Consider the following 18,535-nt stretch of genomic DNA (forward strand, 5'->3'; position numbering starts at 1 on the left):
TAGATAAGCTGCAGAGCTGGGCTGAGAGGTGGCAAATGGAGTTTAATGAGGAAAAGTGTGAGGTGATTCACTTTGGAATGAGTAACAGGAATACAGAGTACTGGGCTAATGGTAAGATTCTTGGTACTGTGGATGAGCAGAGAGATCTCGGTGTCCATGTGCATAGATCACTGAAAGTTGCCACCCAGGTTGATAGGGTTGTTAAGGCGGCATACGGTGTGTTAGGTTTTATTGGTAGAGGGATTGAGTTTCGGAGCCATGAGGTCATATTGCAGCTGTACATAACTCTGGTGCGGCCGCACTTGGAGTATTGCGTACAGTTCTGGTCGCCGCATTATAGGAAGGACGTGGAAGCATTGGAATCATTATGTTTTTAAAATGAATCACCATAGTTACAGAAATAATTACAAGTTAAACATTAAACCCTCATCAGACACACAAAACCCACATACCAATAACTCAAAATCCAAACTCCAAAAATAAATTAGATTGAAATATATATAAATCACACAGCATATGTCACAACTGCCTTGCGATATGGAGCGATGACTGAGAACACTGAGCACCATTGTGAGAAAGGTTGTTCACTGGACTGATGATGCGTTGTTGCATTCACAAGCCTTCTCAATATGAGATGAAAGGGAATGTTGCCATGCACCATTTCTTTACCTACCCAATGCTCAGTTTGTGTTCCTTCAGGGACGCTGGGTTCCAGACATTTACCATATAAGATTGGTTAGTGGAAAGCTGCTACCATCTGTGGAATTATTATCAAATGCCTCTATGTCAGAGTCTCTACCCCCTTCTGGCCATCACCCCAAATTGCAATATCCAGCTATAGTCCCAGAAGAATGGATAATTGTTCAGCCACCTCAAAGTGTTCTACAGCCTGTTAAATACTTCTGAAATGCAGTCACTGTTATAGGAAATATGGCAGTTATTGTGTGTACAGCAAGCTCCTACAGACTACATGATAATGATCAAATTATCTACTTATATGATGTTAATTGAAGGCTACCCACAATACTGAAGATAATTCACCAAAATAATACTTAAAATAATACCACAAGATCCTTTATATCCCACTGACAGGATAAATGGGCATTTTGTTTACATCTTGTCCAAAAGATGACAAAGGCAGGATTTTTTCAGCTCCACAAACTCAAGCCATTAAAAAGAAATCTAGAACTTCTGAGTTCTGTTCTGGGACAGAGGGGTCCTCTGGGTGGCAGGCCAGGCATGGCAATGTGCAATGGACCAATTTGCCTGGCATTCATTTGATCACAAATGTTGTCCTTCTCACTAAACCAATTTGAAGTAGTGAGAAATACACCAGTCTTTGGAAAACATGCTTATTGTCGGTGTTTATAAATAGCTGAGTCTGTCTATTCCAGAAATGTTAGTCTGAATTCAGGGCCACTCAAACAATATGAGTATTTCCAGTGTGAGATTTAAAGTCCAGCGACCCTTTTTCAGAACTGATTGTAGCTAGGAAAAGATTGATATATATGCTGAAGATAGGGAGGGGGAGGAGTAAACAATAGGTGGACATGGAGGACAGGGAGCGAGAACAGCGATTGGGCTGACAAAGGAATGGGTAAAGGTCAGTCTGGGAGAAAGTAATGGTGATGCAGCAGAAAAAAAGATTGGAAAGGAAATCCTTTCAGAGAGAGGTACAGAGCTTCTTCAAGGTGGGCAGACCTGGAAGAAATGATGTTTGTTCAGCAGATCATGAAGTTAGTCATTTGTAGTTTTTCTTACCCAGAATGTGCACTTTCTTTACAGGTAGACTTGGCATTGGAATTAGGCTGTGAGACTTTTAAGATGTAGCAATCTTAGATTTAAAAAGACATGCCTTGTTCTGCAGATAATATTCTACAATGTGTGCTCTTTACAGAGTGACTAGTTTCTCTCTGGTTCTTGATATAACAGATGCGCTATCGGAAACCACTGTCAAGCATATGATGACAAAGTTCAGTGCCTTCCATTGACCACATAATGGCTTGGGAACTTGGGTGATTGATGCACAACGGGAAAATAATTAATAACTTGCCCCATGCCAGCTACAATTATCTCATAAGAAGAACTTATTTTATATTCCGTCCTTGCAACTTTGACATGTCTAGCAGCATTTGTTTGTTGGATTTTTTTTGTTGAGCTAATAAGAATAGTCATTTTCCAATTGGAATACTGTTTGCAAATCTTCCAGAAGCATTTGCAAATTAACTCAATCTGTTGTCTGTACAGAAATTGTAAAAGTTGCCTCACTTCTAGCAAATATCTTAACATTTTCACATAAAAGACAGATGCAGAAAATCATATTCTGAATGCAGGCCACATTTATAGTTACAATCAAGACATGTTTTCATCTGACATGACAATTCCATTCATTCTATTTGTGTTAGAAAGGGATAAATTGATTCAATAATATTACATTTAATAATTCTTATTTTCCATTTGTGGGGCTGAGTTGTTACGTGCTCTCTCGGATCAAGCTGAGAGTGGCTGATAAAATGGTGAGGGAAGTGAGGTTTAGAGTCCCAGTTGTCCTACCACCACCAATTCATCTTGCCAATTGTGGGGAAGGTGGTAGGCAGCAATTATTCCCAAAGGGCAACTGCATTATTTAAATGACCAGTCAAGAATTTCATCCCTCTGCCACTAGCATGTGATCAGTGGATGGTGGGTCCTTTAACATGTAAGGAAACCACAAGTGTAGTTGAGGAAACCACATGAGGGCAATGGGTAAGTGAGCTAGCTGATGCTTATTTTCAGATATTCTTTGGTCCAGTCAGGGACCTGTGTAACAATGCTACCCCTGCGGCTAAAGTGCTGGCTGCCCTCACCAAGTTCTTCCTGTGCTGATGTTAATGAATGGTACCTGCTACTGTTCAACCCACTAATCTTTCTTTACACGTTCAACAATATGCTTTTGTGCTCCAGGCCACTTCTGGTAGCACTGCTGAGATGGCTGAACTGCTAGCCCCTTAGCAGCTCTTGGGGGTGGGGTATTGCTTTAATTGGCTATCCTTCATAAAATGTGACCTCAGATCCTGCGGCCAGCTGACATGGAGTTCCCTCCTGCTTACGGTGACCCATGCTGCCTCCAAAAAATCCCAGCATGTGTTTTTCTTATAGTGCTACAACAAAATCCCTTTGTTTGAATGGTAGTATCGTGACTATTATTTTGTAAGAATACAGCTTGAACTCTACTTAGCATCTAGAAACCAAGACAGTGCTGTATTTACAGATTTTTTTCAAGAATTCTGAGTAGTGATCTTAACTCATTTGCATTTTTTGGTGCAGTGCACAGCTACCACAACCCTCTTCAGGGTGCATCAGCTTCATTCATTCATCGACTAACAGAAATAGCTGGTTTGGAATGCGATACCATTCGGCAAGAAAAAATACGCAAACTGAAGAAGAGATCAGACTGCTGAAGACACTAATTGTTCCACTTTTTGTTTCAATGCTGAAGCAAAACAGTATTGAATGAGGTGTGACTAATGAGACTGATATAACTAACCCAGTAGAAAGAACTTAATTTGCCAAACTGAGCTATCTGGTCAGGATTTTAAATTTACACCTTAGAAAAGATAATAAATATATATTGATCTATGCACTGATGTAATAAAGTCTTCATTTTGGCATAGGTCAGAATTGAAGTTCAGTTGTGTCTATATCTGTGTCCACTTCAAGTCATAATTTAAATTTTAACGTCTCAAAACTGAAATTAGTTACAGAAGTGCCTGGAACATATTTTATAAATAGACTTTAAAAGGCAACAGGAATCCAAGACTTTTTAAAAGATTATTAACACTTTATATCTTAAATAGATAAATGCTACATTGTGAAGAAGTATTGGGGTTAGTTTTCTGCTGGTAATATACTATAAAGAATAAGTACAGAAGTGGGCTGTTTACACTGTCTGGAATCAATAAGATCATGGCTGAAGTTCTATCAACTTAATTTTCCCATCCTAATCTTATATTGAATATAATCATTGACAGAGCATCCATAGCTTCCTAGGAAAAAGAATTCCTAAGATTTACAACCCTCAGTGAAGAAATTTCCCCTCATTTCCATTGTAAATGGCCGATCTCTAATCCTGAGACTGAGATCACTACTTCTACATTCTCAAGCCAGGAGATAGAACTTTTCAGCATCCAGTAGTGTGCTCCAAGGATTTTATGAGTTTCTACAGTTTCATCATAACATTTGTCTCAAGGGAAAGCTGAATTACCCGATGTATCAATTTAGTGAACTTTTACCACAACCTCTCTACGACAAGTGTATCCTTCTTTGGATAAAGAGACCAAAGCTGTACAGATATTCCATGTGTGGTCTCACCAAAGTCCTGTATTGTTGCAGCAAGACATTTTGGTTGCAAACTTTCAGCTCCTTAGTATTTGGTTTCGAGTTGCTGTCGCATCCAAAATAGTGTGCTTCTGGTGCAAATAGTGCTAGATGGCATTGTACAACCATGTAGTATGCAGAATAAGCAAATTATGACATCAATCAGCATGTAATACTGATTTGTTGTCAGCATTACCATTTTGAAACTCAATACTCCACTTAATGATGTCTCTGTAAAACACATTCAGCAAAAGGACACTGCCATTGCTACACAAAAGGATTGTCAGTTACTTTAAGGTTACTGTTTAATTTCTTTTGGCTGTTGCTGCAGTTATAGAAGTGTTTGGCACTTTCTAGAGTTCTGTAAAATTGCTATAGTAAGGCATGTGATATAGAACTCTATTCTGACATCAAGAAATCTGCTAAACCATTTTCAACTAGATATAACTCCCATACTATGCATTCTTGTTGGATTATATGACAGGGCGAAAGAGCAGAGGCAGCACAGCGTAGGACCATCTGTTGATGGCGGGAGGAAGAGGAGAAGGGCTCTCAGCAGGAGACCATATCCACAAAAGCTGCTCAGAAAGTCTGTCTGAGCCTCAGAGAGGAACATAAGGCAGAAACTTTAATCAGATTAAAGATCAGAGGTGAGATGGCTTAAGAGCAGCCTGCCAATTTCCTAGATTGTTCTCTCTGCTCTATTTAGTCGGACCAACGTTGACTGGTGGATAGACTACTAAGCCAATTAAAATGCCAGGTAAGGCCAATGTTCTGACGCTGACAGAAATTTCCATTCAACCAACAGCCCCCTGCCCAGCCAAAGCTCAATGACCGCTGTGGATATCTTAATTGTTAGTTGTGGCAGCATGGCAGTGGAAGCAGGGAGTGTTTTAACACAACTGTAGCCACAGGCTGTCCAATAGCAGGGTTCCCTCTCTACTCTAGCATTTGGCAACTGTGGCCAGTTGTCATTTAACCTATTTTAAAATCCAATACATCTTCATCCTAAGGAATTAAGCAAGCAGAAAAGTTGCAGCTCCAGACTGTGAAATTAAGTGAGGAAATTTTAAAGGATAATTATAAGGGTTGTTCTCTTTTTCAAATCTATCAATTCTCTACTAAGTGTTTAACTATAATTTGCTAGTTATGTTAAATTTATTTAAATCTTAGGGATAAACAAGCTACTTGTTAGAGATGCATTTAGTTAATTTGGCAATTAGTTGGGATTACTTTCTCTAGTTAACAGTGCCTCCTAGCTTTGCAGACTTTTAGCTAGCATACACATATGTGTCTGCTCAGTGCACTGAGTAAGCAAGCAGTGTGGTAGAAACTCATGACTGAGTCTAACTCAGGACAGACGGCAGAACTTTCCTGGCTCGCCCCGAACTAACTAACAGTAGGGCAGGCAGCAAACATAATAACAATTAGATGAGAGGCAAAAACTTTGCAATCAACTCTTCAGAATTTTTCAGGCTGAAAGGGTTTCCCAAGTTTCATCATCGGATTGAAAACAAAAAAATGCTGAGGTCACAGTGAGCCAGGCAGCATCCACGGAGAGAACATTTCAAGTCTCGATGACTCTTCATCAGAGCTCTTGAAAGATTAGCTTGCTTTCTCTCCATGGATGCTATCTGACCCGCTGTGATCTCCAGCACTTTTGTTTTCAGCACAGATTCCAGCATCTGCAGTAATTTGCTCCTTCATCATCAGGAGCCTGTTTTGCACTAATTAACATGATGAATACTTTTTAATACCCAGCCTGCTGTAATTATATTTGCTGGCACAATTTGTTAGCGCAAAATGGTAAATGTACATTCACAAACTCAATTGTATATACGAGATGTGTACCTGGTTTCCTCCAAGCTCCAATGTGTACAAATTTCCTCCGTTACTTGACTCCTTCAGATGCCAGCCACCTTTTGCACAAAACTACGGTAGTGGTGAAGCCTTGATCAGCTCGTGAGAAATTTTAGCCACATGCTTTCTGACTTCTTGTACATAAAGACTTACAGTGACAACCATCAAGAAAAACCGAAAAAGAAAACCTCGCCAGGCCCCTACAGGCCCACAGCAACAGAACGGGAAGAGGCAGCCGCACAATGGCCACAGCAGCAGCTCCTCTGACAAAGAGGACTTATGGACGGACGGTCATCAACAGAAAGGAGGATGAAGGTTACCGAAGAGGAGCCCAGCGAAACCCAGCCCTTCACTGTTGGGAACCAAGTGAGTTCCTCCATACCACAGCTCCAGGCAACCAGGAGTAGCAAGGTCTTGAGGAAGGAGCAGGGGATGACAGCCCTCCGGTCGGACTCCAAACCGGATGTTCCTGGAGTCGACCTCACCCCAATGACACCAGACCTGGGAAATGGCCCCAGGGAGAAACTGGATAGCTTTCTCATCCCTGCGAGGGTCCAACAGTTTGCCCACACCATAGGGATGCAGGGACTGCCCCAGTGTAAGACCTTGGGTAAATGGACTCTGAGTTTTAACAATTGTATAAATCTAACATGAGTTTTAAAAACTGAGTATTAATGTGCATTGCATTAAATCTACTATGCAATGTGTTTCCACTTACCTGGCCAACATTAATGCAGGACTGTGGGATACCGCACCTCAGCAGCTACAGGAAATGGCTGAGCTTGTGGGTCCATGGCCCTTCGATTTGGTTGGGGCCAATGACTGCCGCTCCTCCGGCCTGGGTATTCTGCTCCAAGGAGGCAACTTCACCATCTCCGAAGTTAAGTTTGCGTTTGGTGGGCATCTCCTCATAGTAGACGTTATGTACAGGAATGCTCCCCTAAGATGAATTAACATGTACACCCCAACAGTAAAGACTGAGTGGTTGGCCGTCCTGCCGCAAATTCCACTGCTGCTGACTATGTCCAGGCTGGTCATTCTGGCCGGAGACTTCAACTGCATCATTAATGCGGATGGACGGTCCGGAGGGTGGTGACAGTAAACTGGATGCCACACCAGATTTCTGAAGGAAATGGTTAAAGATGCTAAGCTCTACGACGTCTTCAGCACCCCTGCAGATGGAGTGCAGCATAGATACACCTGGTCGCGGCCAGAGGGGTCTATCTGCTCGAGGATACATTTCCTGTTTATGTCCCGAGCGTTCTCGGTCAGATCCACCATCGTCAAGCTGGTGTTCTTCTCTGACCACTGCCTCCTGCTGGCTGACTGTCACCTACAGAATGACCAGCGGGCTGGCAAGGGAACGTGGAAGCTGGATGTGAAACTGTTGACCCCAGAAAACATTGATGAGCTCAAAAGGTATTACACAGGTTGGAAAACTGTGAAACCCCTCTTTGAGTCTCCAGTGGACTGGTGGAAAACAGTCAAAGGGAACATTAAGAGGTTCTTAATCCTCCAAGGTGTTCAGAAGGCGAGAGAGAGACGGGGCAAATTGTCAAAACTCCAGAAAAGTATGCAGACCCTGCTGCTGCTGCACTCAATGGGGATCAATGGCATGGGGGATCTCCAGGAGGTAAAGAGACAACATGCCTCGCTCTTTGCCTTGGAGGCCTCCAAGATAATCTTCTGGTTGAGGGTCCACTCTGTGGAGTAGGATGAGACGTGCTCACGTTTCTTCTTCCATAAGGTGTACAGGAGCTCTGTGCTCAGCAGCCTGAAAGAAGAAGATGGCTCAGTAATGTCATCTCAGTCTGACATCCTGAGAATCAGCAAATCCTTTTATTGAGGTTGGTTGGCTCGCCGAGCTGTTTTGTTCCGCAGCCGTTTCGTTACCGCTGGGTAACATCCTCAGTGCAGCCTCTGATGAAGCGTCAGTGTGTTTTCCCGCCTGGTTTTTAAACTCTGGGGTCCGTTGCGATGGATTGCCTCACTTCCAGGTTTCCTCCGTAGTGGAATGTATATGGGGTCGAGTTCAGTGGGGTGTAGAGGGTGCAGAAAAGATTTACTAGAATGTTGTTGTGGTTGGAGGGATTGAGTTATAGAGAGAGGCTGAATAGGCTGGGGCTATTTTTCCTGGAGCATCACAGGTTGAGGGGTGACATTTTAGAGGTTTATAAAATCATGAGGGTCATGGATAAGGTGAACAGCCAAAGTCTTTTTCCCAGGGTAGGAGTGTCCAAAACTAGAGGGCATGGGTTTAAGGTGGGAGGGGAAAGATATAAAAGGGACCTAAGGGGCAACATTTTCATGCAGAGAGTGGTGCATGTGTGGAATTACCTGCCAGAGGAAATGGTGGAAGCTGGTATAATTACAACATTTAATAGGCATCTGGATAGGTACACAAATAGGAAGGGCTTGGACAGATATGGACCAAATTCTGGCCAATGAGACTAGGTCAGATTCAGATGTCTGATCAGCATGGATGATTTGGACCGAAGGCTCTGTTTCTGTGCTGTATGACTGTATAATAGCTTGGAGTTGTGAATCAGACTGTCAGAAAAAATCTGATCTCTGCAAGGCAGGAGCAGTGTCTTTTCTGTGGTGGTACAAAGCACTTTAAGCTTGGTAACAACCAGTTTGTTCAAATTGCCAGTTTTTGTAATCTGTGGTGCTTAACCAGTAAGTTAGACACTTTAGAAGCATGACCCAGCCACCCTGTACCTTCCAGACAAGCAAAAGAATCTAGAGAAAGAGAATCAAAGAACAGCAGAACCTGACAAGCCTATGAACAGGGACCATTGAACTGCCTTCCCAGTCTTTCCCTCTACCCAAATTCCCCATTATTTTTATGTCACATTATTTGTAGATATTGGTGTGTGTTTATAAATGTTATTACATCATTTTAAGAGAATTCAAGTTTTAACTAATATGCCAAAGTTCATAATTATTTACATGCAGCTAGAGTATTTATTTGTAACAAATTCTTATTAAGTACAGAAACTTGGTCTACATTTTCTGCCAACCTGGGTGTGAAAAACAGGTAAACTGGGGAATTCTGAGAACTTTAAAAAATCTTTAACTTTGTGAGAACTCCAGGAATAGGAGAGTTTGATTTCAAGCTAGTGACAATTCTCAAGTAACTTTAGGCTTAACTCAGAATCCTTCAAAAAGTTAAATTCTCTCATCACTTTAAAACCCGATTTAAAATTCTATCTATATAAGTCACCACTGGACCCAACAGTTTAAATGGAGTTTCAGTCTAAAAAGTGCCTTTGCCACAGAAATTCAGAGTCATGGCCACCTTCAGTGTGACTAGCATCAGGTGGTCTCCAATGCCGTTGAAGTTAATCTTCCCTTGCCACACTATCACAGAGATTTCACTGTCTGAATAGATACATGCAGTCCAAAAAAGATACTGATCCTCTAACAGCTGCAATAGTTCAATGTTTTCCTGTACCCTAATGCCATTGGGTAATGTTTTCTGTCCTTGCCTTTGTGGACAGTTGATTCAGCCAATTTCAGCAGCTACAGCAGCACCAAGCTTCTTCATCCACCTTGCTTTGTTGGCTATAGCTGGTCCTGGCTAGCAGTCCTCCTCTCTCTTTCTCACTAAGTTATCCCAAACTGCTGGTGCCATACCAAATGCTCTAATTCTTTAGAAACATCCTTACGTATTTTTTAAACCCCTTACCTCGAATTTAGAACCACCAGTGCATAGAATCTAAATTTGAAATAAACACAAATTTAGGATCATCTATTTTCTAATTGCCTAAACAAGATAACAGAATTCAAAATGTGGGTGAACTCCCAACCTAATGCCTGCTTGCCTCACTCAAAACAGACAGTGTCACGAAGTCAGAATTCTGATCCAGCATTTTACATTTGTCGGTGGTAAACTGCCCAAGCTGACATCTATAAGTTCAGCCCCATGTTTACAACAGCACCTGTGATTTCAAGGCTGGCTCCAAAGAATTGAAGAAAAAGGTACGTTCTGCTAAACCTTTAGAAATCACTGGAAAGGCCTTAGCTGGTGTGTTGTATTCAATTCTCAATACCACATTTTAGGAGGAACGTCAAGGCCATAAACAGGATGCAGGGGAGATTTACTAGAATGGTACCAGAAATAAGGACCTTCAGTCGTATGGAGATAAGAGACAGCTAGGTTTGTTCTTAAAGCAGAGAAAGTAAAGAAGAGACTGGGATATTTAAGTCATGAAGAATTTGATAAGAATAAATCAGAAATTTCCCTGGTTGAAGGATCAGTAACCAGTGGACACAAAGTGGAAGCAGGTTCTTCGATCTCTTTCTAAAGGGAATTGGACAATAGAAAGTTATGATCTTCAGGCCAGCAGCAATTTTTATTGTATTATGATAAACATAAGATTGTTCTTGAAGGTTGAGTGGAATAACAGTCTGATTTAATAATATTTATTTGTGTTTGTGAAGTCGGATGTGATGTAGATGGAGGAGATATTGGCAGAAGAGACAAATCAGAGGACAATGATTTAAATGGGATTTAATGGGATTGGTAAAAGAAGTAATAGTGACATGGAAAAAAAAAACATTTTTACACAGCAAGTGGTTAGGATTTGGAATGCATTGCCTGTGGTATGATGGAATCAGATTCAATCAAGGGGTTCAAAATAGAATTAGATAAGTTTGTTAAAAAAATGCAAGTTTCTGGCTAAAAGATAGGGAAGTGAAACAGTGAGTCATGCACTTAAGTTTTATGATGATGCACATCTGTACAAATGTGTGCCTGCATCTATACATGTTAGCTGTGTGTATTTATTTGTGTGACTGAACAATATATGCAGTAAGAAATCTGAACAGGATAGCCCTTATCTCATTGGATGATTTGCACATTGAGCAAATGGATTGGGCGCTATTGAAAAGTTTGCTGATCACTCTCAGAATCCAACACATATATTGCCCAGTAGTAGACAAGTCCTGGCAGATTATACTTCTCGCACATCTCAAAAAAAGGGAGCTCATTTGACTTTGAATTTGAGTGCTGAATGAAATCCAGTGAAATGACAGGATTTTATATTTGGTTTTGACCTTGTGTTAAAAATTGGTGTAGATGTTAAACAATGTAGACAATTAGTAGTTTATTAAAACAATATGCATTAACTAGTATCATGTTTGCTATCTCATTGCTTTTTTAATCAACGCTAATGTCTAATTAATGCTTTTTTAAAGTAATACACTCATTTTCCTGGGTAGACAAAATAAATTCAGTTTTAATTTTTTTTTAAAAAGAGATTTTATCTTTACTTGCCTCTAAAATTTACAGAAAAGTTTCCTATTGACAATTTCTTAGAAAAATTTAAACTTTACCAATTTCTCAGTGATATGCAGAATACCAGTGGGTGGCAACTAACTTTTACAATGTTCATTTTAGGAAATGCCATGAAAACAAATAAATTCAGTCCCATATCTATACACATTTCAATCTTTTAATGAAGATAATTTACAATACTTTTAAATAAAAAACATCAAGAATCCCATTAATGGGCCATTTCATACAGTCGGAAACATAATGTAACACTTTCCAAAAATCAGCACAATTTAAATTATCTAACATTACTTTGGAATCAATGAATAATAAAGTGCCTTAAAATTAATACAGTTTTCTATTCCATAGAATACCTTATTTTGGCAGGCATCCCTCTTGCTTTTACTTGCCACTGTACAGTAATTAAAAAAAACATTGAATATATTAGCAGTCATATTATGTGTGTATTCATCATTTGGTTGCCTTCACTAACTTAGCAAACAAACCATCATTTTGTTGCAGGGTCTGTGGGTCCCCATCTTCTACAATCCTTCCTTGTTCCATAACTAGAACTCTTTCGCAATCCATAATAGTACGTATACGATGAGCAATAATAAGCACTGTACTGTTTAGGAATGCACTGTGGATAACCTACAGAAGAAGCCAAATGCAAAAGTTATATGAAGTATTAGTTCTGTTTGCAACAGCCAACATTTTCTACTGTTAACAACATAACATAAGCAATGTAATAAGTTACTTTTACTCAAGTTACTTCCGAAATTCATGATTGTTTAACAAAGCAGAAACATTTATTGCGAAAACAATGGATATCCTTTGCCTGTAGTAAAATGTTAGGCTTTGTCAAAATGAACTGATATTATACAATATACAAACTTGAAAGCATTAAAGGTTTTCTGATACATGGTAAATGATGCCATAGGATCGCAACTTGGGTCTGAAAATAGGATACCAGTAGGTAAATAGTCACAGCAACATTTTTCTTTTGCGAACAGAGACGTTGACAAATTGGCCTTTAAATGCATTTATTTTATAGAAATGATACATAAACAGAGTATAAGCATGGATAGAGGATTGGCTAACAAAAGACATAGGACAAGGAGGATATTTTCAGTATGGCTACCTGATAACAAGTGGTGTGCCACACTGTTGGGGTCACAATTATTTGCTACAGTGATGACACTATGGCTTTTGTGTATTTTGTCCTTTTTTTTTTAGAAGAATGAAGAGTGGTCTGCTTCAAGCCAATAAAGTAAGCAGCTTGAGAGACCTTAGTTTCTTTTTTAAAGTTGTAAAAATAGAAGCAGCCTGAATGGGTGGGGTCAAGGTCCCACAGAACCAGGATTTTAGTTTACCTGCTGGGGTTTGGAAGCTGTTATACACCTCTCCCTGCTACAATAAACCTCTCTCTCTCCCTCTACTTCCCTCCCCCTACCCTCCCCCCTGCCTCTCTCTCTCACTCACTCACACACACACAAATGAACCAGCTTGAGGAGCAAACCAACCACAGCATTCACAACCCGAGCTACAAATCTACTCAAGAACCTTAGACACACACAAACACAGACAGTTTTTCTCTTGATATTCTTTCTTCCTAGACTGGAGAATGACATGTGAGACAATTTTTTTTATTGAATTTGCCTTTGTCAAGGGTGTGTTTATGGAATGTTACTATATTGGAACAGTTGCTGTTTAGTAGTTAAATAGTCTATACCATTCTTAAGTTTCCCAATAGAGTTGTTATTCTGATCCTCCTTTTGTTTGTATTTTAACTATAGTGTATGAATAAAGTGTGTTTTGCTTCAAGCCTGGTAGTTTGAGCAATCAAATTGTATTTGCAACTTGCCTCTAAAATAAGAAAAAGTTAGGGTCTAGGCTATCACCTTAATACATCTTGAGGGGATTTGGTCTGGTCCATATAGATCAATGACTCAGATGAGGGAAGTGAATGTATTATAGCCAAGTTTGCTGATGGTATAAAAATGGATGGGTAGGTAGGTGGTTAGAATGACACAGAGTACGTAGAGGGATACGAACAGGTTAAAAGTGAGTAGGCAAAAACTCGGCAGATAGATTATAATGGGAGGAAATGTGAGGTTACACATGCAAGAATAAGAGAGCTGAATATTATTTAAATTGAGAAAGACTGTAGAAATCTGTACAAAAGAGGGATTTGGGAATCCTCGTCCATGGATCACAAAAAGCTAGCAGCCAAGTTCAGCAGATAATAGGGAAGGCAAATGGAATGTTGACCTTTATTTCAAATGGAAAGAGTATAAAAATAGGAAGGTTTTGCTAAAATTATACAGGACACTAGTCAGACCACAGCTGGAATACTGTGTATGAAAAAATCTGACTCCCTGGCTGCACTGGGGTCGACACTAAACAGCAACGGACTCACAGAGGAAATACTACAGACCATCAGACAGACATAGTCACAACACTGAGCAGAAAAAGTAAGCGGAACATATTCAACACAGAAGAGAAGTAAGCCCTGGAAAGACTCAAGAAAGACAGAAACATTGTAATCTTACTGGCGGACAAAGGACGCATGACAATAATTCTTAATACAGCCCAATACATTGAGAAAGTTAATGCACCACTAGCAGATACCTACACCTACCAACAGATGGCAATAGATCCAACACCACTGTTAGAGAATCAGATTAAAACAACCCTGAAGAAATTACACAATTCAGAAGCCATCAGCAATTGGTGTTCCATTGATTTATTTGAATATACAGTCATTGAAGGTAAACTACCAAAAAATGAAGCCAGAGGGATTCAACACACCTGCTTCTATGGACTCCTTAAGGTACACAAGTCAGGCGTCCCCCTCAGACCCACTTTCTCAATACCTAGTACACCAACATATAGACTAGCCAAAGAACTACAATGGAAACTGAAATACTTCGTTCTCAACACTACCCACTCCTTCCAAGAATTCCTCAACATCAAAGACACCAGAATAGAAGAGGACAAGATGATGACATCCTTTGACATAACAGCACTATTTACATCCATGAACATCGATCTAGTCAAAGAGACAATTGCCACACTGCTGGACGAATCAGGAAGGCAGGCACCCCACGACACCAACAGTATCAACAAGGACAGCACCCTGAAACTGCTGGATCTGTGCCTCATAACCCACTTCACTTTCAACGGCTGTATATTCAAACAAATCAATGGAACACCAATGGGATCCCCAATATCAGTACTGATTGCAGAAACGGTAATGCAAAAGTTAGAACAGACAGCGCTTCCCACTACCCAACCCAAACTCTGGGTCCTCTATGTAGATGACATATCCGTGATTATCAAACGCACAAGACTAGAAGAAACCCACCGACACAAACAACATCCTCACTAAAATAAAATTCACAAGAGAAGACGAGAACAATAACCGACTACCCTTCCTAGATATAATGGTAGAACACAAGAACAACAGGGAACTCCAGACTAGTGTATACAGAAAGACCACCCATACGGACCAGATACTTAATTACACCAGCAACCACCCCAACATCCATAAACTGAGCTGCATCAGGACATTATTTAAACAGGCCACAACACACTGCAGCAACCTGGAATTGCACAAAGCAGAACAGGAGCATTTACACTAAGTTTTTAAAAGGAATGGATACCGAAAAAGCACAATCCGCCGTTACCTCTGTGACAGACCACAACAGGAAGACACAACATGGCCAGACTCACTAGTCACCCCACCGTACCTCAGAGACATATCAGAGATGACCACAAGACTACTGAGACCCCTAGGTATCAGGGTGGCCCACAAACCAACAACTACCCTGCGACAGCTGCTAACGAATGTAAAGGATCCCATACCCACAGCCAATAAACTAATGTAATGTATAAAATACCAGTCAAGGACTGTGAGAAACATTACATAGCCAAACTGGAAGAAAACTGACAATAAGCATACATGAACACCAACTAGCCACCAAGAGACACAACCAATTCTCACTGGTCTCAATACACACAGACAAAGCAGGACATGAATTCGACTGAGACAACACATCCATAATAGCACAAGCCAAACAAAGACATGCCAGGGAATTCCAGGAGGCCTGGTATTCCAACCGGAACTCCATCATCAAACACATTGAACTGGACCAGATATACAAGCCACTGAAAAACAGAACTGCAAGTGATGCCAACCACCCCAGCAAACCGAGGCATATAAATAACAAGCGGGACAGAACACCAACGCTTCACCAGAGGCTCACTGACGATGTTACTTCGCAGGGTGATGAAACATCTGCAATCAAACCACCAGCTCAGCGAGCAAGTCTACAACCTCATCCACAACCTGAGCTATAAATCTTTTCAAAAACTTTATACTATGAACAGTTTGAGCTCCTTACCCAAGGAAAGATTTAGTGTGTTATGAACAAGGCCAGACACCCCAAAATATAGTAAGAAGATAGTCTAGATCCTAACTTTTATATTTATTTAAAGGCAAGTGTAAGGCACGTGTTCCAAGTGTAATTTGATTTGTCCACCACTAGGTCTTAAGCAAAACACAGTTAAAACACAACAAAAAAAGAACTGACGTAACAACTTGATTGAAGTACTTAACTATATAATGTATTATTTAACTACTAATTCAATACAGGCAGCATCTCATAAACACACCCTTTGGCAAAAATGCAACTCAGCAAAACAACTATGATTCTCACGTGCTGTCTCTCTCCAGTCCAGGAAGAAACAATCTTCCCCTTTGGATATTTAAGAGGAAACTTCGCTTCGAAGACTTCAGTTTAGCAGTTTGGACTGAAGCTTTTAACTTAGCAGCCAGCAGAAATCTTCTCACTAACTAAAATTAAAACCAAAAGTGCCTTGCTTCTTTAGTCTGACCCCACTCACTCATGCTTCTTTTGTGTAACTTAAAAATAACACCCAAGCAGTTTACCAACTGCCTGTGTGAAGGAGACATTCTGGTACCAATGTGGCAACATCTCTCTGTAAGAACACATCTCTCTTAAAGGCACAGTACTGGCATTGGAGGCCAGAGAAGTTCACTTGGCTGATACCAGATATGAAGAGACTGTTTTATGAGGAGAGATTTAGTAAATTGGGCTTGTACTCAATGAAATTGAGAAGAATTACCAGCCTTATTGAAGCATACAAGATTCTTAGAGGACTTGACAGAATAGATGCGGAAAGGTTCATTCCCCTTGTGGGAAAAGCTTAGGACCAGAGAACATTACGTCACAATAAGGTGACACACATTTAAGACAGAGATAAAGAGGAATTTATTCTCTGAAGATGGTGGAGAGGTTAGTGGCAATCTTCCCGGAATCACTAGAGTCAGGGAGGATCCCAGAGAACTGGAAAACCGCTAATATAACTCCCCTGTTTAAAAAGGGAGGGAGGCAAAAAACAGGAGATTACAGGTTGACTAGCCTGACATCAGTCATTGGTAAGATTATGGAGTCCATTGTGAAGGATAAGATTTCTGAATACTTGAAAGTTCAAGGTAAAACAGGGCAAAGTCAGCATGGTTTCACCAACGGGAGGTCATGACTGACAAATCTGTCAGAATTCTTTGAGGAGGTAACGAATAGGTTAGATAAAGGAGAGCCAATGAATGCTATCTACTTGGACTTCTGGAAGGCCTTTGATAAAGGCTGCTGAGTAAGAGAAGGGCCCATGGTGTTAGAAGCAAGGTACTTGCATGGATAAAACATTGGATGTCTGGCAGAAAGAAGAGAGTTTGGATAAAAGGGTCCTTCTCAGGATGGCAGCTGATGACTAGTGGTGTTCCACAAGGGTCAGTGTTCGGACCACAACTTTTCATTTTATACATTAATAATTTAGATGAAAGAACTGAGGGCATTCAGGCTAAGTTTGCAGACGATACAAAGAAAGGTAGAGGGACAGGTAGTACTGAGGAGGCAGGGAGGCTGCAGAAGGATTTAGACAGGTTAGGAGAGTGGGCAAAAAGGTGGCAGATGGAATACAACGTGGGAAAGTATGAGATCATGCACTTTGATAGGAAGAATAGAGGCATAGACTATTTTCTAACTGGGGAGAAAATTCAGAAATCTGAAGTGCAAAAGGACTTGGGAGTTCTAGTCCAGGATTCTCTTAAGGTAAACTTGCAGGTTGAGTTGGTAGTTAGGGTGATTAATTAGGCTGAGGTGGACAGATTTTTAATCAGTAAGGGCTATGGGGAGAAGGCAGGAATGTGGAATTGAAGATTATCAGATCACTCATTATTAAATTGAATGGCCTACTTCTGCTCCTAAATCCAACGTCCTTATCATGTTTATGTATCATAAAGAGCTGTGCTATTATTAGAAAAGAGTCATCCTAAAGAAAACATTAAAATTTTAGGATAAGTACCTGAAGTACTGGGGCTGAATAAATAGGTGCTTAAAGTCCAGAACTATTCATACTACAGTAACTTTACAGGCCTCTGAATCAAGTTAAAAAATTAACCAATGATTACTTAATCTTGGACATATTTTCTGCGCAAACGTTTGGAGTGCTGTGTTCAGTTCTAGTCACCAGACTTCGGGGGAGATATGAAGACTTTGGGGAGGGTGCAAAGGTGGTTTGTCAGGATGTTGCCCGGATTGAAGTGTATTAGGTATGAGGAGAGATTTCACAAACTTGGATTATTTCCACGAGAGCATCAGAGACTGAGGGGCGATAGGATTAGGGATAGAAGTTTATAAAATTACGAGAGGCATGAATAGGTGGACAGTCAGAGTCTTCTTCCCAGGGTGGAAACATCAAATACTAGGGGTTTAAGGTGAGGGGGGGAAGGTTTAAAGGAAATGTGCGAGTAAAGTTTTTTTTCCACTCCGAGGGTGCTAAGTGCCTGGAATGCTCTGCCAAGGGAGGTGGTACGTGCAGGAATGTTAGAAAATTTTAGGAGGCATTTATACAGACACATGAACAAGCAGAGCATAGAAGAATACAGACCATGTGCAGGCAGATGGGATCAGTTTAGAATCACATCATGGTCGGCACAGACATGATGGGCTGAAG

At 40.6% G+C, this 18,535-nt stretch overlaps 2 protein-coding genes across 2 annotated transcripts in view; one reads left to right on the forward strand and one right to left on the reverse strand.

The window, feature by feature from the left end:
- The window catches only part of si:ch211-171b20.3, a 127,555-nt gene extending 123,969 nt beyond the window's left edge, over positions 1-3,586 (forward strand). The window contains exon 9 of the mRNA XM_048596311.1: positions 3,307-3,586. Within this exon, the coding sequence (XP_048452268.1) occupies positions 3,307-3,440 (134 nt within the window). The 3' untranslated portion in view covers positions 3,441-3,586. The remainder of the gene's footprint in view (positions 1-3,306) is intronic.
- Positions 3,587-11,661: 8,075 nt separating this feature from the next.
- LOC109912648 (ATP-binding cassette sub-family C member 8-like) overlaps positions 11,662-18,535 on the reverse strand; it is a 152,942-nt gene continuing 146,068 nt past the window's right edge. The window contains exon 27 of the mRNA XM_048595667.1: positions 11,662-12,145. Coding sequence (XP_048451624.1) covers positions 11,966-12,145 — 180 coding nt within the window. The 3' untranslated portion in view covers positions 11,662-11,965. The remainder of the gene's footprint in view (positions 12,146-18,535) is intronic.

This window comes from Rhincodon typus, chromosome 4 (genome assembly GCF_021869965.1).
Source record: "Rhincodon typus isolate 14 chromosome 4, sRhiTyp1.1, whole genome shotgun sequence".
NCBI lineage: Eukaryota > Metazoa > Chordata > Chondrichthyes > Orectolobiformes > Rhincodontidae > Rhincodon > Rhincodon typus.